This window comes from Arachis hypogaea, chromosome 11 (assembly GCF_003086295.3).
Source record: "Arachis hypogaea cultivar Tifrunner chromosome 11, arahy.Tifrunner.gnm2.J5K5, whole genome shotgun sequence".
NCBI lineage: Eukaryota > Viridiplantae > Streptophyta > Magnoliopsida > Fabales > Fabaceae > Arachis > Arachis hypogaea.
Window position 1 is genome coordinate 85217876 of NC_092046.1, and position 22723 is coordinate 85240598.

Sequence of the window (22723 nt, forward strand, 5' to 3'; positions counted from 1 at the left end):
TCACTATCCTCTTCCATTCATTGATCAAATGCTGGATCGCCTGTCAGGTAAATCACATTATTGTTTTCTAGATGGTTACACAGGTTATTTCCAGATTCATATAGCTCCTGAGGATCAGGAAAAGACCACTTTTACATGTCCTTTTGGGGCTTATGCTTACAAGTGAATGCCCTTTGGCTTGTGCAATGCACCAGCTACTTTTCAGAGGTGCATGATGAGTCTTTTCTCTGATCTTATTGAGGACTGTATGGAGGTTTTTATGGATGATTCTAGTGTTTATGGCGATTCCTTTAGCCTTTGCTTAGATGGATTATCTAGAGTGTTAGACAGATGTGTCAGTACAAATCTGGTATTAAATTTTGAAAAATGTCACTTTATGGTTAAACAAGGGATTGTACTAGGACATGTTGTGTCTGATACTGGCATTTCTGTAGATCCAGCAAAGGTGGATGTTATTTCTAGTTTACCTTACTCCTCTTCTGTGAGGGAGGTCCGTTCTTTCCTTGGCCATGCAGGTTTTTACAGGAGGTTCATTAAGGACTTCAGTAAGGTAGCACTTCCCTTATCCAGGCTACTGCAGAAAGATATTGAGTTCGAGTTCAGTGAAAATTGCAAACAAGCGTTTGATAAACTGAAGACCGCACTGACTCAAGCTCCATTTGTAAGAGGACTAGACTGGAGCCAGCCATTTGAAATAATGTGTGATGCTTCCAACCATGCCGTAGGAGCAACACTGGCTCAGCGTGAAGGTAAGGATCCTTTTGTTATTGCTTACGCGTCTAAAAGCATAGATGCCACTCAATTGAATTACACTACTACTGAGAAAGAGCTTCTTGCTATTGTTTTTGCTCTGGATAAATTCCAAGCCTATTTACTTGGAACGAAGGTAGTAGTGTATTCAGACCACGTAGCTCTAAAATATTTATTAGCTAAAAAGGAGTCCAAACCAAGGCTTATTCATTGGATACTGCTATTACAAGAATTTGATTTAGAAATTAAGGATAGGAGTGGTAACCAGAATTTAGTGGCAGACCACTTGAGTCGCCTTGAACATATTACAGATGACTCCACTCCTATATCTGATAATTTCCCATTTGATAACCTGCAAGCAGTATCTGAGATAGTCCCTTGGTATGCACCTGTAGCTAATTATCTAGTTAGCCGCACCTTCCCTCCGAACTTTTCTAAGCATCAAAGAGACAAGCTGAAAAGCGAGTCTAAATATTATATATGGGATGACCCATATTTATGGAGATGTGGCGCTGACCAGATAATTAGGCGGTGTGTGCCTCAATCAGAATTCCAGTCCATCTTAGAGGCCTATCACTCATCTGAGAGTGGAGGACATTTTGGCCCTCAGAGAACTGCTAGAAAAATCTTAGACTGTGGATTCTAGTGGCCTACTCTTTTTAAGGACGCTGCTGAATTTTGTAAATCTTGTTTTCCATGCCAGAAATTTGGTAATATATCCAGAAAGGATGAGATGCCTCAACAAATTATACTTTTTTGTGAAATTTTTGATGTTTGGGGCATTGATTTCATGGGTCCATTTCCAAATTCTAATGGTTATTTCTATTTATTGTTAGCTGTGGATTACGTTTCCAAATGGGTGGAAGCAATTTCTACCCGCAATGATGATGCTAACACTGTTGTTTCCTTTGTTAGAAACCACATTATTTGTCACTTTGGATCACCACGAGCAATCGTGAGCGATCAAGGCACCCATTTTTGTAACAGAAGACTAACAGGACTAATGAAGAAACATGGGATAATTCATAAGGTTGCAACAGCATACCACCCTCATGCTAATGGGCAAGCCGAGGTGTCAAATAGAGAGATAAAACGTATCTTGCAGAAGATAGTCAAACCTCATAGAAGAGACTGGAGCACCAGGCTACAAGATGCACTCTGGGCATATAGAACAGCATACAAAACACCCATTGGGATGAGTCCTTTCCGCTTAGTTTATGGAAAAGCTTGTCATCTCCCTGTTGAAATAGAGCATAAAGCCTTTTGGGCAGTAAAGGAATGCAACATGGGAATTAAGAGAGCCGGAGCTGAAAGGAAGTTGCAACTGCAAGAACTGGAAAGCCTTCGCCTAGAAGCTTATGAGAACTCAAGACTATACAAGGAGAAGATGAAGGCTGTACATGATCAGCACATCAAGAGGAAAGAGTTCCAACCTGGGGACTTGGTCCTCCTTTATAAATCTCGACTGAGACTCATGCCAGGCAAGTTGAGATCAAGATGGGAAGGTCCATACAAAGTGGAGAAGGCTGAACCGTACGGATATTATCACCTAAGCCATCCTTCAAACTCTGAACTTATCAAAGTTAATGGACATCGTTTAAAGCTGTACCATGGCGAGAAGCTGAAGAAAAACAAGGAGCTTGAGATCTTTCTCTTGGAAGATCTCCACATAGCCGAAGACTGAGCTAGTGGAGCGTCCAACTTACGGACGTTAAAGCAAAGTGCTAGGTGGGAGACAACCCACCATTGTATGATTGTTCTTTTCTTTATTTTTAGTTTTCTTATTCAATAACTCTTCTCTTCATTAGTACATTTCGTACATCTGCATTTACATACCTTTATTTTAATTAAAAAAAAATCATGCGATGCGACCGCCTCATTGACGCGTCCGCGTCGCAAGAAGATGGGAGACAATAATAATATGAACAGAGAGTTACATAGGAGCAGGGCTGGAGGCGTGCCAATGGCACAAATTGTCCCACGCGACCGCGTCATATGGGAATAATGGCCTCCCACGCGACCGCGTGCCCCACGCGGCCGCGTGACCAAGATTTCGACGTCAAAGTGGTGCACACCCGAAAGTTGTGCTAGAGTGGTGCTGGACTGGCGCTGGACGCGCAGTCCCTCTCACGCGATCGCGTGCCCCACGCGATCGTGTCGTATCCTTATAATTGACCACTCACGCAATCGCGTCACCCAAAATTTGGCACTAATATAATTTTAAACAGAGAGTTGTGCAAGTGCGATGCTACCGTCGCGCCATTTGCCTAAAACGGGTCACGCGACCGCGTGACCGACGCGACCGCGTGACCGACGCGACCGCGTCATTGAGTTTAAGCGCAAGTTGCGCGACTGCGTGCCCCACGCGACCGCGTCGCTTGCGCCGCACAGTTTTCCTGATTTGCCAAATTATCTTATCTTTTTCTCCCCAAATCCTATTTTCTCTTATCCCTCCTTATTTCTTCTCCCTCTCTTCCTCCCTTCTTCCTTCTTTCTCATTTTTTACTCTCTCTCACCCCATTAACAAGGTTCTTCTTGTTCTTCTTCCCTCCTTGCTTTTCTATTATTCTTCTTATTTTTATATGTTATCTTCTTTTCTTTTCTTTTTACCTTCATTGTTCATATTTTCTTTTTCTTTCTTTCTCCTTTTTACTTGGTGTTATCAATTTATGTGAGTCATTATTTATTATTATATGCTTGTAGATTGTTGTAAATTTGTTTGACAATTATATATTGCTTTTTAAGGGATTACTTGCATGTTCAAATTCTTATTTTCAAGAGCTTCTTCTACATGCATGCAATGTGTTTGTGAAAAAGCCAATATGGCATTATGCATTTTTCTACATTATCCTCCTATTCAATGCTTGCTTTTCACAAATTTCCTTTACTATTGTATTAATTGAAATTAATTGTCAATACAAACGTGATGGTTTTGTTACGAGTGATGCTTGATCTATGCTACTCATGCCCTTTGCCGGCATGCCAATAAACACCTTGCATTCACTTGTCATCATATGCACTAGCTATTTTCCATTAATGAGTTTTCACCTGTACTCATGAGCGTGTGTTAACATCTTTTACCTTTTAATGTGCATTTATAACCATCCTTTTCCGTTCTCTTCCTTGCTCTATCTCTTTGAATTTAATTTACTTTCCCTTCCCTTTTTCAGGATGGCCACCAAGAAAGGAAAAGAGAAAGCCATTCCCAAATCAACAGCAAGGAGAGGAACGAAGAGGGAATTAGTGGCAGAGCCTTCTTCAACCGCAGTTAAGCCCTCAACAAAGAAAATTAAGAGGATTATAAAGGTTGATGATAAAGAAAGAGCCTTCCCAGCAAAGGACACTGCGCGATTCCCCAATCGCTACTGTGAGCAGATGTTCCCCATCCTGGTAGAAAGGAGTTACAACAACGAATACCTTCTTCTCCTCCCTAACCATATTGCTACATTTGTTGAGCCGCAAATTGTCCGAAGACAATGTGGTTTCCTACAGAGACAGCCAAGGCAGGTCAATCTTTCTTGGGTGGTCGAGTTCTACTCCAACTTCCACCTGCCAACCCTGCAGTTTGTCTATGTTCGTCAGAAGCAAGTCCCCATTATAGAAGAGGCCATTCAAAAAGTTCTAAGTCTTCCCCCTGTTCCAGAAGGATTGGACGCCTTTCAAGAAGCCGCACTCAAGCGCCAGATGTACCAATTTGACTGGGACGCCGTTCTCAGAGTTATCGCACTACCTGGCAGCAGATGGATCTACGGATACCATCGTACCCGCCCTAAGGGAATTTCGGCTTCAGCACTTACCTTGAAGGCTCGCGTATGGGCACAGATTATGTCCCATTACGTCTTTCCGAGCACTCACGAGTCCTCCTTCACTGCGGACATGGCCTTTCTACTATGGTGCATCCTTACAGACCAACCTCTGAATATACCAAGACATATCCGGAATGCCATGGGACACGTACAAATCACTGGCAACTTACCTTTTCCAGCCCTGGTCTCAGATCTTGTCTCAGCAGCCGGAGTCTCCTACAGAGCTGGAGACACCAAAGCCATGCTTCCACGGGATGATCAGTATGTCCCCAACGGGAAGTACCTTAGACTTCCAGCAGCCACTATTAGCCAGCCTACTGAACCAGTTGAAGATATTCATTCTTCAACACCACAAGCACCTACAACAGCCCAACTGCTCCAGCAGATACTTGAAAAGTTGGATCGGCATGAACAGAAAGCTAAGCTGAGAAAGCGCCGTAACAAGCGCCGATTCACATACCTCAAGGAGCTGATCATGGGAAAATTCAAGGACTCAGATACCCCAAACTCCACTTCCTTTACCAGCACAGGGAGCCATGATGGTCTCGACTGTGGAGATACTGCTACCAGCCCACCTTTGTTCTTGACAGATGGCACCGAGGACGGTGCAAAGCCTTAAGTGTGGAGAGGTCGGTCAGTACCTGACTTCCGGAGGTAATTTCTCTTCCCTAGCACCAATAAATTAGGATATTTAGTTAGATTTTTCTTTTGTAGAATAGGATAAATTGCATAGTAATAAGTTAGTTGCATGCATGTTCTGCTTGATTGAAAAGACAATAAGTTTCTTCTAAGACCCTATCTTTGGAACAAAATTTCACTAATTTTAATTAAAACTTTTATGTTAAATTTGCTTGAAGTTGTATTTGGAACATGATTTTTGAGCTAAAGAATACACAACTTGTGAGATTTGAGCCTTTATGAATAGTTACATTATTTAACCATAATTATTTCATTCTTGTGTGTTTACTTCTCTATGATTGTAATCTATATTTTGTTTCATCCTATATGTCCAATGTTTATTATATTTATATGTTTGCATATGATTGAGGCCATTATTTGTTTAGCTCACTTATCCAAATAAAGCCTACCCTTTCAATTACCTTTGTTAGCCACTTTGAGCCTTTAAATCCCATTTGTTCTATATTTTACCACATTACTAGCCTTAAGCGGAAAAACAATTATATATCCCAAATTGAATCTTTGGTTAGCTTAAGATAGAATTGTGTGTGTTATTTAAGTATGGGAAATTGTGGGAACAAAAGATAATAAGGGAATGTGTTATGATAATATAATGGGAATTTGGATACCTACTGATGAGCGGATAATTTATACGCTTTTTGGCATTATTTTTACATAGTTTTTAGTACAATTTAATTAGTTTTTAGTATATTTTTATTTGTTTTTAATTAAAAATCACATTTCTGGACTTTACTATGAGTTTGTATGTTTTTCTGTGATTTCAAGTATTTTCTGGCTGAAATTGAGGGACCTGAGCAAAAATCAGATTCAGAGGTTGAAGAAGGACTGCAGATGCTGTTGGATTCTGACCTCCCTGCACTCAAAGTAGATTTTCTGGAGCTACAGAACTCCAAATGGCGCGCTCTCAATTGCGTTGGAAACTAAACATCCAGGGCTTTCCAGCAATATATAATAGTCTATACTTTGCCCAAGTTTAGACGATGCAAACTGGCGTTGAACGCCAGTTCCATGCTGTAGTCTGGAGTTAAACGCCAGAAACAGGTTGCAAAGTGGAGTTAAACGCCAGAAACAGGTTATAAACTGGCGTTCAACTCTAAGAGAAGCCTCTACACGTGTAAAGCTCAATGCTCAGCCCAAGCACACACCAAGTGGGCCCCGGAAGTGGATTTCATCATCATTTACTTATCTCTGTAAACCCTAGTAATTAGTTTAGGATAAATAGGACTTTTTACTATTGTATTTACATCTTCAGATCAATTTTAGTCTTGGTTCTTCTGGTTCCCTCTCTGGGGCCGAGACCAATGAACTCCATTATCACTTATGTATTTTCAACGGTAGAGTTTCTACACACCATAGATTAAGGTGTGGAGCTCTGCTGTTCCTCATGAATTAATGAAAAGTACTACTGTTTTCTATTCAATTCAAGCTTATTCCTATTCTAAGATATCCATTTGCACCCAAGAACATGATGAATGTGATGATTATGTGACGCTCATCATCATTTTCACTTATGAACGCGTGCCTGACAAACACTTCCGTTCTACATGCAAACAAGCTAGAATGAATATCTCTTAGATATCTAATACAGAGGACCGAGTCCGAGATATTAGAATCTTCGTGGTATAAGTTAGAACCCATGGATGGCCATTCTTGAGATCCGGAAAGTCTAAACCTTGTCTGTGGTATTCCGAGTAGGATCTGGGAAGGGATGGTTGTGACGAGCTTCAAACTCGTGAGTGCTGGGCGTAGTGACAGACGCAAAAGGAGGGTGAATCCTATTCCAGTATGATCGAGAACCTCCAGATGATTAGCCATGCAGGTGACAGCGTATCGGACCATTTTCAAAGAGAGGATGGGAAGTAGCCATTGACAACGATGATGCCCTACACAAAGCTTGCCATGGAAGGGAGTAGGAATGGTTGGATGAAGTCAGCAGGAAAGCAGAGGTTCAGAGGAACGAAAGCATCTCTATACACTTATCTGAAATTCTCACCAATGAATTACATAAGTATCTCTATCTTAGTTTATATTTTAATTATGTTTTAATTATCAATTCACCATAACCATTTGAATCTGCCTGACTGAGATTTACAAGGTGACCATAGCTTGCTTCAAGCCGACAATCTCCGTGGGATCGACCCTTACTCACGTAAGGTTTATTACTTGGACGACCCAGTGCACTTGCTGGTTAGTTGTGCGGAATTGTGACTAAGTGTGATTCACGTTTGAGAGCACCAAGCCATTGGCGCCATTGTTGAAGATCACGATTTCCCACACCAAGTTTTTGGCGCCGTTGCCGGGGATTGTTCGAGTTTGGACAACTGACGGTTCATCTTGTTGCTCAGATTAGGTAACTTTATTTTAATTTTAAGTTTTTGTTTTTACTCTTCTAATTTTCGAAAAAATTTCCAAAAAAAAAAATTTTATGTTCTTCAGAATTTTTAAGAATGAATTCTAGAGTTTCATGAAAAATGTTGGAGCCTGGCTGGCTGCAAAGCCATGTTTAAATTCTTTTGGACTGAGGCTTCCAAACCATTATCACAAGAGCAAGCTAGCTGTTCCTAATCCACCTGCTGCTATATGACTGATTTGTATTCTAAAGCTTGGCTGGCCATTGGCCATGTCTAGTGTTTTGGACCGGAGCTTTCATTGAAAGCCTGGCTGGCTAGTGAGCCATGTCTAATTCCTAGACTGGAGCTTTAGACTAACAATGCAAGATTCCTGGAATTCATATAAAAAATTTTGAAATCCTTATTTTTCTTTTTCAAATAATTTTCGAAAAAAATCCAAAAATTTTTTTTAATAAAATCATAAAATCAAAAATATTTTTTTACATTTCTTGTTTAAGTCTTGTGTCATGTTTCAAGTTTGGTGTCAATTGCATATTCATCTTGCATTTTTCAAAATTTGCATTCATGCATTGCATTCATCATGATCTTCAAGTTGTTCTTGATGAACTTTCTTGTTTGATCTTCATATTCTATTGTTTTGTTTTGTAAGGTGTTTTTCATATGCATTCTTGCATCCATAAGGTCTAAACATGAAAGATTTCTAAGTTTGGTGTCTTGCATGTTTTCTTTGCATATAAAAATTTTCAAAAATAAGTTCTTGGTGCTCATCTTGACATTCAAAGTGTTCTTGGTATTCATCTTGACATTCATAGTGTTCTTGCATGTATCATTTGTTTTGATCCACAACTTTCATGCATTAAGTCTTTTCATTGTTTTTCTCTTTCATCATTAAAAATTCAAAAAAAAAAATATATCTTTCCCTTTTTCACTCATAAATTTCGAAAATTTGAATTGACTTTGTCTAAAAATTTTAAAATCTAGTTGTTTCGTATGAGTCAAATCAAATTTTCAATTTGAAAATCCTATCTTTTTCAAAATCTTTTTCAAAAATCAAATCTTTTTCATTTTTCTTATTTATTTTCGAAAATTTTAAAAATATTTTTCAAAAAATCTTTTTCTTAATTTTATCTCATAATTTTCGAAAATATTATCAACAATTAATGATTTGATTCAAAAATTTCAAGTTGCTACTTTATTAAGAAAGATTCAAACTTTAAGTTCTAGAATCGTATCTTGTGATTACTTGTGAGTCAAGTCATTAATTTTGAATTTAAAATTCAAATCTTTTTCAAAACTAATTTTAATCATATCTTTTTGTCATATCTTTTTAAATCCTATCTTTTTCAAAAATTTGATTTTAAAATATCTTTTCTAACTTCTTATCTTCTTATCTTTTAAAAATTGATTTTCAAATCTTTTTCAACTAACTAATTGACTTTTTGTAGGTTTCTTATCTTTTTCAAAGCCACCTAACTACTCGTCCCTCTTTAATTTTCGAAAATACCTCCCTCTTTTTCAAAAATTCTTTTTAATTAATTAATTGTTTTAAATTTTAATTTTAATTCTATTTCTCCTTTAATTTTCGAAAATCATCAACCCCTTTTCAAAAATTATTTTTGAAAACTTCTCCCTCTCATCTTCTTCTATTTATTTAATTACTTACTAACACTTCTCCTCATCTCATATCTCTGCTCCTATCCTCACCCTTGTGTTTGGATTATCCATTCTTCTTCACTCCTATTCCCTTTCTTCTTCTACTAACAATAAGGAACCTCTTTACTGTAACATAGAGGATTCCTCTTCTTTTCTTGTTCTCTTCCCTTTCATATGAGCAGGAACAAGGAAAAGGGTATTCTTGTTGAAGCTGATCCAGAACCTGAAAGGACTCTGAAGAGAAAACTAAGAGAAGCTAAATTACAACAATCCAGAGACAACCTTACTAAAATTTTCGAACAAGAAAAGGAGATGGCAGACGCACCTAACAACAATAATGCAAGGAGGATGCTTGGTGATTATACTACACCTACTTCCAAGTTTGATGGAAGAAGCATCTCAATCCATACTATTGGAGCTAACAATTTTGAGCTGAAACCTCAATTAGTTGCTCTAATGCAACAGAACTGTAAATTTCATGGACTTCCATAAGAAGATCCCTACCAGTTTTTAACTGAGTTCCTGTAGATCTGTGAGACTGTTAAGACTAATGGAGTAGATCCTGAAGTCTACAGGCTCATGCTTTTCCCTTTTACTGTAAGAGACAGAGCTAGAACATGGTTGGACTCACAACCTAAGGATAGCCTGGACTCCTGGGATAAGCTGGTCACAGCCTTCTTGGCTAAGTTCTTTCCTCCTCAAAAGCTGAGCAAGCTTAGAGTGGATGTTCAGACATTCAAGCAAAAAGATGGTGAATCCCTCTATGAAGCTTGGGAAAGATACAAGCAGATGACCAAAAGGTGTCCTCCTGACATGCTTTCAGAATGGACCATTCTGGATATATTCTATTATGGTCTGTCTGAGTTCTCCAAGATGTCACTGGACCATTCTGCAGGTGGATCCATTCACCTAAAGAAGATGCCTGCAGAAGCTCAAGAACTTATTGACATGGTTGCAAATAATCAATTCATGTATACTTCTGAGAGAAATTCCTTGAATAATGGGACGCCTCAGAAGAAGGGAGTTCTTGAAATTGATGCTCTGAATGCCATATTGGCTCAGAATAAATTGTTGACTCAGCAAGTCAACATGATTTCCCAAAGTCTGAACGGATGGCAAAATGCATCCAACAGTACTAAAGAGGCATCTTCTGAAGAAGAAGCTTATGATCCTGATAACCCTGCAATAGCAGAGGTAAATTATATGGGTGAACCTTATGGAAATACCTATAATTTATCATGGAGAAATCATCCAAATTTCTCATGGAAGGATCAACAGAAGCCTCAACAAGGCTTTAATAATGGTGGAAGAAACAGGCTCAGCAACAGCAAGCCTTTTCCATCATCTTCTCAGCAACAGACAGAGAATTTTGAACAAAATACCTCTAATTTAGCAAACTTAGTCTCTGATCTGTCCAAGGCCACTTTAAGTTTCATGAGTGAAACAAGGTCCTCCATAAGAAATTTGGAGGCACAAGTAGGCCAGCTGAGTAAAAAGGTCACTGAAACTCCTCCTAGTACTCTCCCAAGCAATACAGAAAAGAATCCAAAGAGAGAGTGCAAGGCCATTGATATCACCAACATGGCCGAACCTATAGGGGAGGAAGAGGACGTGAATCCTAGTAAGGAAGACCTCCTGGGACATCCAGTGATCAACAAGGAGTTTCCCTTTGAGGAACCAAAGGACTCTGAGGCTCATCTAGAGACCATAGAGATTCCATTGAACCTCCTTATGCCCTTCATGAGCTCTGATGAGTATTCTTCTTCTGAAGAGAATGAGGATGTTACTGAAGAGCAAGTTGCCAAGTACCTTGGTGCAATCATGAAGCTGAATGCCAAATTATTTAGTAATGAGACTTGGGAAGATGAACCTCCCTTGCTCATCAATGAACTGAGTGATCTGGATCAACTAACATTACCTCAGAAGAAACAGGATCCTGGAAAGTTCCTAATACCTTGTACCATAGGCACCATGACCTTTGAGAAGGCTCTATGTGACCTTGGGTCAGGGATAAACCTCATGCCACTTTCTGTAATGGAGAAACTGGGAATCCTTGAGGTACAGGCTGCCAATTTCTCATTAGAGATGACAGACAAATCCAAGAAAATAGCTTATGGACTAGTAGAGGACGTGTTAGTAAAGGTTGAAGGCCTTTACATCCCTGCTGATTTCATAATCCTAGACACCGGGAAGGATGAGGATGAATCCATCATCCTTGGAAGACCCTTCTTAGCCACAGCAAAAGCTGTGATTGATGTGGACAAAGGAGAGTTGGTCCTTCAACTAAATAAGGACAACCTTGTGTTTAAAACTTAAGGATCTCCTTCTGTAACAATAGAGAGGAAGCATGAAAAGCTTCTCTCAGTACAGGGTCAACCAAAGCCCCCACAATCAAACTCTAAGTTTGGTGTTGAAACCCCACATCCAAACTCTAAGTTTGGTGTTGGGAATCTATAAAATTGACCTGATCACCTGTGTGGCTCCGTGAGAGCCCACTGTCAAGCTATTGACATTAAAGAAGCGCTTGTTGGGAGGCAACCCAATTTTTATTTATCTAATTTTATTTTATTTTTTGTTCTTTCATGTTTTATTAGGTTCATGATCATGTGGAGTCACAAAATAAATACAAAAATTAAAAACAGAATCAAAAACAGCAGAAGAAAAATTACACCCTGGAGAAAGGACTTACTGGCATTTAAACGCCAGTAAGGAGCATCTGGCTGGCGTTCAACGCTAGAACAGAGCATGGATCTGGCGTTGAATGCCAGAAACAAGCAACATCCTGGTGTTCAGATGCCAGGAATACACCCTGAGAAGAGCTGGCGCTGAACGCTAGAAACAAGCATGGAACTGGCGTTCAACGCCAGAAATATGCTGCACATGGGCGTTGAACGCCCAGAAGAAGCATCAATTCGACGTTTAAACGCTAGAATTGCATGCAAAGTTGTTTTACATGCCTAATTGGTGCAGGGATGTAAATCCTTGACACCTCAGGATCTGTGGATCCCACAGGATCATCTCAGCATCTATGGACCCCACAGGATCCCCACATACCTCCACTCATATTCTCACCTCTTCTCAACATTCATCCTCTCTTCCCAATAAACACCCTTCCCCAAAACCCCTCACCAATCACCTCAATCTCTCTTCCCCATTACCCCTTCACCACTCACATCCATCCACTCTTCCCCACCCAAACCCACCCAATATGGCCGAACCTACTCCCTCTCCCCTCACTATATAAACCCCTCCATCCCTCCTTCGTTTTCACACAACACAACCCTATCTTCTATACCTTGGCCGAATACACCTCTCCCTCACTCTCCTCCATATTTTCTCTTCTTCTTCTTCTCTTCTTTCTTCTCTTGCTCGAGGGCGAGCAATATTCTAAGTTTGGTGTGGTAAAAGCACAGCTTTTTGTTTTTCCATTACCATTGATGGCACCCAAGACCGGAGAAACCTCTAGAAAAGGGAAAGGGAAGACAAAAGCTTCCACCTCCGAGTCATGGGAGATGGAAAGATTCATCTCCAAAGCCCATCAAGACCACTTCTATGATGTTGTGGCCAAGAAGAAGGTGATCCCCGAGGTCCCTTTCAAACTCAAGAAAAGTGAGTATCCGGAGATCCGACATGAGATCCAAAGAAGAGGTTGGGAAGTTCTAACCAACCCCATTCAACAAGTCGGAATCCTAATGGTTCAAGAGTTCTATGCAAATGCATGGATCACTAGGAACCATGATCAAAGTGTGAACCCGAATCCAAAGCATTGGCTCACCATGGTTCGGGGAAAATACTTAGATTTTAGTCTGGAAAATGTAAAGCTGGCATTCAAATTGCCAATGATGGAAGAAAATGCACGCCCCTACACAAGAAGAGTCAACTTTGATCAAAGGTTGGACCAAGTCCTCATGGACATATGTGTGGAAGGAGCTCAATGGAAGATTGACTCAAAAGGCAAACCGGTTCAACTGAGAAGACTGGACCTTAAGCCTGTAGCTAGAGGATGGTTGGAGTTCATTCAACGCTCAATCATTCCCACTAGCAATCAGTCTGAAGTTACTGTAGACCGGGCCATCATGATCCATAGTATCATGATTGGGGAGGAAGTGGAGGTTCATGAGATTATACCTCAAGAACTCTACAAGGTGGCTGACAAGTCCTCTACTGTGGCAAGGTTAGCCTTTCCTCACCTCATTTGCCATCTATGCAATTCGACTGGGATTGACATAGAGGGAGATATCCTCATTGAGGAGGACAAGCCCATCACCAAGAGAAGGATGGAGCAAACTAGAGAGCCTATTCATGGATCTCAAGAGACGCATGAAGAAGCTCATCACCAAAAAATCCCTGAGATGCCTCAAGGGATGCACTTTCCTCCACAAAACTTTTGGGAGCAAGTCAACACCTCCCTAGGAGAATTAAGTTCCAACATGGGACAACTAAGGGTGGAACATCAAGAGCACTCCATCATCCTCCATGAAATTAGAGAAGATCAAAGAGCTATGAGAGAGGAGCAACAAAGGCAAGGAAGAGACATAGAAGAGCTCAAGGACATCATTAGTTCTTCAAGAAGAAAATGCCACCATCACTAAGGTGGACTCATTCCTTGTTCTTAAATTTTCTGCTTTTCATTTTTTTTTTATGTTAAATGTTTATCTATGTTTGTGTCTTTATTACATGATCATTAGTATTTAAGTGTCTATGCCTTAAAGTTATGAATATCCTATGAATCCATCACCTCTCTTGAATGAAAAATGTTTTAATTACAAAAGAACAAGAAGTACATGGTTTCGAATTCGTCCTTGAAACTAGTTTAATTATTTTGATGTGGTGACAATACTTTTGTTTTCTGAATGAATGCTTGAACAGTGCATATGTCTTTTGAAGTTGTTGTTTATGAATGTTAAATATGTTAGCTCTTGAAAGAATGATGAACAGGAGACATGTTATTTGATAATCTGAAAAATCATAAGAATGATTCTTGGAGCAAGAAAAAGCAGTGAATACAAAGCTTGCAAAAAAAAAAATAGCAAAAAAAGAGAAAGAGAAAGAGAAAGCAAGCAGAAAAAGCCAATAGCCCTTAAAACCAAAAGGCAAGGGTAATAAATAAAAAAAAGGATCCAAGGCTTTGAGCATCAGTGGATAGGAGGGTCTAAAGGAATAAAATCCTGGCCTAAGCGGCTAAACCAAGCTGTCCCTAACCATGTGCTTGTGGCGTGAACGTGTCAAGTGAAAACTTGAGACTGAGCGGTTAAAGTCAAGGTCCAAAGCAAAAAGAAGAGTGTGCTTAAGAACCCTGGACACCTCTAATTGGGGACTTTAGCAAAGCTAAGTCACAATCTGAAAAGGTTCACCCAATTATGTGTCTGTGCATTTATGTATCTGGTGGTAATACTGGAAAACAAAGAGCTTAGGGCCATGGCCAAGACTCATAAAGTAGCTGTGTTCAAGAATCACATACTGAACTAGGAGAATCAATAACACCATCTGAATTCTAAGTTCCTATAGATGCCAATCATTCTGAACTTCAATGGATAAAGTGAGATGCCAAAACTATTCTAGAGGCAAAAAGCTACAAGTCCCGCTCATCTGATTGGAGCTAAGTTTCATTGATATTTTGGAATTCATAGTATATTCTCTTCTTTTTATCCTATTTGATTTTCAGTTGCTTAGGGACAAGCAACAGTTTAAGTTTGGTGTTGTGATGAGCGGATAATTTATACGCTTTTTGGCACTGTTTTTACATAGTTTTCAGTACAATTTAATTAGTTTTTAGTATATTTTTATTAGTTTTTAATTAAAAATCACATTTCTGGACTTTACTATGAGTTTGTGTGTTTTTCTGTGATTTCAGGTATTTTTTGGCTGAAATTGAGGGACCTGAGCAAAAATCAGATTCAGAGGTTGAAGAAGGACTGCAGATGCTGTTGGATTCTGACCTCCCTGCACTCAAAGTGGATTTTCTAGAGCTACAAAACTCCAAATGGTGCGCTCTCAATTGCATTGGAAACTAAACATCCAGGGCTTTCCAGCAATATATAATAGTCCATACTTTGCCCAAGTTTAGATGATGCAAACTGGCGTTGAACGCCAGTTCCATGCTGCAGTCTGGAGTTAAACGCCAGAAACAGGTTGCAAAGTGGAGTTAAACGCCAGAAATAGGTTATAAACTGGTGTTCAACTCCAAGAGAAGCCTCTACACGTGTAAAGCTCAATGCTCAGCCCAAGCACACACCAAGTGGGCCCCAGAAGTAGATTTCATCATCATTTACTTATCTCTGTAAACCCTAGTAATTAGTGTAGGATAAATAGGACTCTTTACTATTGTATTTACATCTTCAGATCACTTTTAGTCTTGGTTCTTCTGGTTCCCTCTTTGGGGCCGAGACCAATGAACTCCATTATCACTTATGTATTTTCAACGGTAGAGTTTCTACACACCATAGATTAAGGTGTGGAGCTCTGCTGTTTCTCATGAATTAATGCAAAGTACTACTGTTTTCTATTTAATTCAAGATTATTCCTATTCTAAGATATCCATTCGCACCCAAGAACATGATGAATGTGATGACTATGTGACGCTCATCATCATTCTCACTTATGAACGCGTGCCTGACAAACACTTCCGTTCTACATGCAAACAAGCTAGAATGAATATCTCTTAGATATCTAATACAGAGGACCAAGTCCGAGATATTAGAATCTTCGTGGTATAAGTTAGAACCCATGGATGGCCATTCTTGAGATCCAGAAAGTCTAAACCTTGTCTGTGGTATTCTGAGTAGGATCTGGGAAGGGATGGCTGTGACGAGCTTCAAACTCGCGAGTGCTGGGCGTAGTGACAGACGCAAAAGGAGGGTGAATCCTATTCCAGTATGATCGAGAACCTCCAGATGATTAGCCATGCAGGTGACAGCGCATCGGACCATTTTCACAGAGAGGATGGGAAGTAGTCATTGACAATGGTGATGCCTTACACAAAGCTTGTCATGGAAGGGAGTAGGAATGGTTGGATGAAGTCAGCAGGAAAGCAGAGGTTCAGAGGAACGAAAGCATCTCTATACACTTATCTAAAATTCTCACCAATGAATTACATAAGTATCTCTATCTTAGTTTATATTTTAATTATGTTTTAATTATCAATTTCACTATAACCATTTGAATATGCCTGACTGAGATTTACAAGGTGACCATAGCTTGCTTCAAGCCGACAATCTCCGTGGGATCGACCCTTACTCACGTAAGGTTTATTACTTGGACGACCCAGTGCACTTCCTGGTTAGTTGTGCGGAATTGTGACTAAGTGTGATTCACGTTTGAGAGCACCAAGCCATTGGCGCCATTGTTGAAGATCACGATTTCCCACACCACCTACTCATGTGAAACTATAAGAATTAAAACTCTATGTGCATTGATAAGCTATGTTTATGTTTATGTTGAAAAAAAAATATCCAAAATACTCAATAAATAAACAAGGGGATAAAATCACCCCAATGCTAAGTCAAGCATTCAAAGATCAATGCATGTATGATAAAATTAAAACAAAAGGTTGAAACATGTGTAGGGATGTGAAAGAGATTTCTGGGTAGCTAGGTATGAATTCTAAAGTTACATAGAATATATATAGGTTATGTTAAAGCTTGGGTTAATTAAAGATTCAATTTATAAGCTTACTTAGTCATATATGTATCCTTACCCTTACCTTGGCCCCATTATAACCTTGAAAAGACCTCATGATGTTTGCATTGATATATTAAATGTTGTTGATTGGTTAGGAGAAGAACAAAAATTAGAGAGCATGATTAGAGAATGATAGAGTGATGACCCTATACACTAGAGAGACTAGAGTGTACATACATCATCAGTGAGGGTTCCATGCTTGAATTTCTATGTTTCCTGCTTTCATGAGCTATCTTCTTGCATTTTTATCTGTCCTTACTGTATAAGAATTGAGTTAGTGGAATTTGATTTGTAATTGTTTTGAAGAGCTTACTTACTTTTGATCAAGTGGACAAAAATCATATAGTTGCATTCATAGGTATAGGTTGCATTGCATTTCATAGGTTTTACATGTTCTTACTCATTCATTTTATCTCCTTCAACTAAGCATGAGGACATGCTAATGTTTAAGTGTAGGGAGGTTGATAAACTACTATTTTATGGTTTATATTGTGTTTATTTATGTGGTTTTATCATCATCTTTACCCACTTATTCATTAAATAAGCATGCATTTATAATTCCTTCCTAAAGTTATTGCATGATTGAAAACTTGCTTCCTAGAGACTTTTAATTATGTATTTTATTTCTCTTTTATTCCATTCGATGCCGTAATCTGTGTGTTAAGTGTTTCAGGCTTTATAGGGCATGAATGAGTTGGAGATTGGAGAGGAAGCTTGCGAAAATGGAAGGAACACAAGGAATTGAGGAGATGACCAGCGAGAAGTGACGCGACCGCATGGATCACGCGACCGCGCGAAAGAAAGGAAATCGCAGTGACGCGGCCGCATGGATGACGCGACCGCGCGGCATGGAATAGCACAAGCGACGCGGCCGCATGGATGACGCGACCGCGTGGCAAAGCAGAAAGCCGAATGACGCGGCCGCATGGATGACGCGACCGCGTGACATGTGCGATCTGCATAATCTGCAGAATCGCTGGGGGCGATTTCGGGCCTTATTTGACCCAGTTTTCAGCCCAGAAAAGCAGACTAGAGCCAGAGAACATGCAGAAACCAACAACAACATTCATTCCGCATAGTTTTAGTTTTTCAGATCTAGTTTTACTCTCCCTCTAGGTTTTCTCTCTACACATTCATAGTTTTTAGGATTTGTTATTATTCATTGTTTTTGCATTGGGATATTGAGAAGAGTTTTTACCTCATCAAGACTTCGACATTCTAGTTCGTTCTCTTTACTTGTCTCTTACTCTTCCATGTTCCTTAATTTACTTAATTTTACCATTGGATTATTTTAGCATTTATTAATACAAGAATTACCTTTATTTTTAATTAATCTTTTGATTATTATTTATCATGTCTTTCTTTAATTCCCTTTCTTATGTTATGAATTTTGCATTTACAATGAGCGAGTAGTTCCCTAACTTGATGGGGAGTTGAGTGAAAGGAACCCTTGAGTTGGGATGCTCAAGAGAAAGATTGTGATTGGGTTTATCGTTGGATTACTCTCTAGTCACTAACACCAATCCTCCCAAGAGTGGATTGGAACTTATGGATAGAAACAGCACTCCAACTTGTTTGACTTTCCCTTACTTGATGAGGGACAAATAAACATAATAACCCCCAATTGTCAGTTGATCTTGAGAGTACTGCAACAAGAATAGGGCTTCCAGCTAATCAACTCCCAGTCAAGGCTTTTATTTAAATTTATATAAATTCTCTAATTTAATTTTCTGCCATTCAACTCAAACCTTTTTGAAACATCTGATTAATAAAATAGCACACCTTTCTGCAACTCGTTGGGAGACGACCTGAGATTCATACTCCCAGTATTTTAATTTTAATTTCTGTGACACCCTTCTTAATTGATGAGCGGATTTTTGGTTGGTTGAGAACTATACTTGCAACGCATATTTTACAATCATTCTTAACTCGCCAATTTCCACTCGCATCAAGCTCCCTTTCAGAAAACTTTGGTTTTGTTGATTAAAGGATTGAACATTTCCTGCAAGAAGGTAAATTTGAAGTAATAGAGTCACAAGATTTTTTCCCAACAAGTAATAGAGCACAAACAATTACCACTAGCGGCTATAGAGGTGTTGTCGTTTGAAAGCACGAGGTCATCCCATTCAAGTGTATTAAGCTCATGAAGCTTCATTTCATGACTCTCAACCATCAAATTGTCATTAAATTCTGTTTATAAAAGGAATGAAAACATAATACATAGTCAAGGGAAGAAAAACTATATAAACCAAGATGACAACACTGGTACATAGCAGTATAAATTAAAAGTAACACAAATGTTGGTAGTGGGAAGAATAAAAATGTTTGATGACTAAAGACATATGTGCATTGCATGTGCTCTTGCAATAAATTTTCTTCTATATTTTTCCACTAAAAACCCTTAACATCTGCATTTAAAAGGTCTCTGACTTCAAAGAAATGTAATAAAAGTTGTTCATATTGATAACTTGAAGAGTATGAATTGTATTTCTTACCACTGGTATAAGCAGTGTTAGTCCCAGAGTCTAATTCTTCTGATAACCATGGTTGGACAGAGGCTGAACTAGAATGAGAATTTACAAGTGTGACAGGAGAACCTTGTGACTGTGATAAAATGTTAATTATATTCATTAACCAATGACTGTGATAAAATGTTAATTATATTCATTAACCAGATCAAAGGGTATAACATGTAACACATTAAGCATTAGTGTGTGAGACTTTCTCTTTCTCTTATAAACATAGGATGCATTTGAATAAGCCTCTTCTTTTAAAAAACATCCTTTTTTAGTTAAACTTTTACAGAAAAATTGATTCAGAAAAAGGACAAATCAAGAAGAAAAATCATTTAAACAACCTCTTGAGTTTCACGGTAATGAACAAGGACTATGTGCTCCAGCCTCCTGAAATGAAAATAAATACAATTGTAAGACGATTCTATGTGCTTCTATTCAAGTATTGAAATTATTATATTTTATTATTATATTATTTATATATTAAAATTAACTATTAAAATTAGTTATTATATATTTGTATATAAATATATATTATTTAATTTATTTTTAATATATATTTTATATTTTAATATATATTTTATATTAAAAATTAATTTTGGTGATTTAATTTAATATTTAATTATTCTCATACAGTATTAATAGGAGCCGTATAAATTAGCCTCAACTAAAATAAATAGGAATCGTGTTTTTATATGATTTGATATGAAGAGGCGACTCCACATAAAACATAATATAAAAATTGAAATTGGAAGACATTATGAGCATCATTTAAACTATATATTTTGAGAAGGAAAATTATAGGTAGACAATGAAAATATTAAACAATGTGAACAACAGATATATCGGATGTTCATTTTACTAGGTGTGTGGATGGTTATTTAATATTAAAATTTAGGTAAATAATTTGGAGGTATAGTGTATTTTTATTTTATTGGTAGTTGTTCATATTGTTCAAGAAAGTCATTAGTTACCTAGCATAACCCTTTTGAGAATCATTGTACGTACTAGTTTGGAACCTTAGCCAGCATTCTTTAGTTAATTAATTAAATAGGAACCATCTTTAACCAAAGAAGGAACAAATAGAAGGCAATAACACACTACAAGAAAGGACCTACTTGGTGGTTCTTTTCTTGTGAATCGCTGAGATAGGATAGGATATGATAGCCTGCATGTGAGTCGTTTACATTACACCACTCTATTGGCATTGGCAAGGAAGCTCCATGAATTGAAGCATCTTCCAAAGAAGGAAAAGTATGTAAAGGCAATGCAAGGCAAGAGGGTATCGCTACTTGGCTAACTAAACAAGCAAAGTCAGAAGCATGCCAAACACTGTCAGTGTAGTATTAAGATAATGTCAACTAGGTAAGATACAAGAATTGAGATGTTTGAATGATCCTATAAACTACAAGGAGCTATGTAATAAGTAGTATGATACTTGATTATTAGGTATAACATATTTTTATAATCCTATAAACTGCAAGGAGCTATGTAATAAAGATTACAGAGAAGCAACATAATGAGATAGATGTGCAAGATTTGACTTGATCCAAAAACTGAACAAAGAACAGAAGCCAGAGAGACAGGGAGAGATGAGTTTACCAAAACGGTTCGACCCCATAAATGGTTCTGCCTCATCAGTTGCACCACCTTGCTACTGTTCCTGAAGTTTCGAAAGAACAGTGTTACGAACACAAGCTATAGGTATACCGTGTACATGGTTATGTATCAGTATTATAATAGATGCTATTGATACTTAATTTTATGCTATATTAAGTAGACTTATACCTAGAATACCCGACTCCATCTCAAACGGTGACAGAAATCTATCGAAGCAGTGTCCTGATATTTTATAGACCAAAAGCTCATTGGTGGGATCCATGATTACTTTTCTACAAGTATCATCACAAACTAGAAAAAGAAAAGAAACATTGAATTGTTAGATTTAGTCTAAACTAAAGGATTTAAACTTATGCAATGTAAAAATACACAGTAGCATTGTCTATAAAATATGTTTCGTACCATGAACTTGCCTGGTCTTCTCACAAATAAATACATCTCCAATTTCATAGTAAGAGCATGTTTCCCCAAAACAAGCATGAACAGTTACCACTGCATCGCTGAGTCCCTTGCTGCTTTTCCATGATGACACTTGATCAGCTAATGTTTTGTCAAGGATTATTCTGTCGTCCTTCACCTTCATATGTTAAACGAATACAATTAGGGGAAGTCACAAACAGTTAAGAGGCACATCTTTTATGGAAGCAAGAAGCATTCACATCAAAGCACATTATAGTATTGGAAGAGTTTCACGTGTACCGGAAACACCGGTGTTCCAATTGTTTTAACTGTTGATCTAAATTATAAAAGATATATATAATATATATTAATTGAAATCTACAGTTAAAACAACTGGAACACCGATGTTCCCAGTACACTTGAAAATTTTCCTATAGTATTAGGTATTAACAACAAACTTACTTTGCAGCCTAGCATTTGCATAATGTTATAAAATCCCTGTTAAGTTTTTTATACATACAGAGCAAAATCAAACAGGCATTACAATATAAAGTTCAGCTTTCCCCTTCATCAAATAGCTCGGAAAGTAGGTGGTGCACGAAATTGACTCCGCAGAATTTGCACAGATAGACCGCCAAGTATACCGGGTCGTCCAAGTAATACCTCAGGTGAGTGAGGGTCGATCCCCCGGAAATTGTTGGTTTGAGCAAGCAATGGACACCTTGCAGATCTTAGTTAGGCAGATAGAAATTATACTTTGTCACAAAAAACATATAAAATAGATAAATAGAACGTTACTAGATAGATGAGAAATCAATGATGATAGAATAGTTGAGGCTTCAAAGATGCTTTGTCTTTCCGGATTAACTTTTCTTACTGTCTTCTTTAATAACCTTCTGATTCCTTCAATGGCAGCCATAAGTGATTAACTCATGTCCTCTCATCAAGTTAACCTCCTCCACTGCAGCAATCCACCATGTTGAGATGACTCATGTCCTCTCATCAAGCCAGCTCTAGGTTTCTCACTGTGGTAGAAGATGAAGCTCTAAGCAATCCACTCCCCTTCATGATCCTACTCAAGGTGCCACAGAGACCTCACGCACCCATAGTCAACGAGATTTCATGTCACATATCCAAAGTTGCTCAGATGCTCTATTGGAATTCGCAATGCAATCTCTAGCTTTAGTTCAATGCTATCCGGGTCAGGAATCGCATGGAACCCATGTAGAATAGGGGTGATTGTCATGGGTCA

General features: G+C 38.4%; 1 protein-coding gene and 1 non-coding gene across 2 annotated transcripts; both read right to left on the minus strand.

Annotated features, from left to right (window-relative positions):
• Positions 1-9970: 9970 nt before the first annotated feature.
• Positions 9971-10078, minus strand: LOC112724446 (small nucleolar RNA R71). Its single transcript, XR_003163607.1, has one exon. It is a non-coding gene; the product is annotated as a small nucleolar RNA R71 (small nucleolar RNA).
• Positions 10079-18608: 8530 nt separating this feature from the next.
• LOC140175958 (uncharacterized) lies at positions 18609-19708 on the minus strand. The gene is made up of 3 exons (XM_072205812.1): positions 19435-19708; positions 19016-19129; positions 18609-18941 (listed from the first exon to the last, which is right to left on the minus strand). Exons 1-3 carry the CDS (start codon positions 19568-19570, stop codon positions 18832-18834), a joined length of 360 nt encoding a protein of 119 aa, XP_072061913.1. The 5' UTR covers positions 19571-19708; the 3' UTR covers positions 18609-18831.
• Between the last annotated feature and the right edge of the window lie 3015 nt (positions 19709-22723).

What these genes read in the sequence shown, in the direction of transcription:
- LOC140175958 (XM_072205812.1), bottom strand. Translation starts at nt 19,570, where the DNA reads ATGAATATAATTAACATTTTATCACAGTCACAAGGTTCTCCTGTCACA. An exon ending in TAACACTGCTTATACCAGTG is followed by an intron (nt 19,130 to 19,434) that starts GTAAGAAATACA and finishes TTTTATAAACAG; the next exon opens with AATTTAATGACAATTTGATG. An exon ending in CACCTCTATAGCCGCTAGTG is followed by an intron (nt 18,942 to 19,015) that starts GTAATTGTTTGT and finishes ACCTTCTTGCAG; the next exon opens with GAAATGTTCAATCCTTTAAT.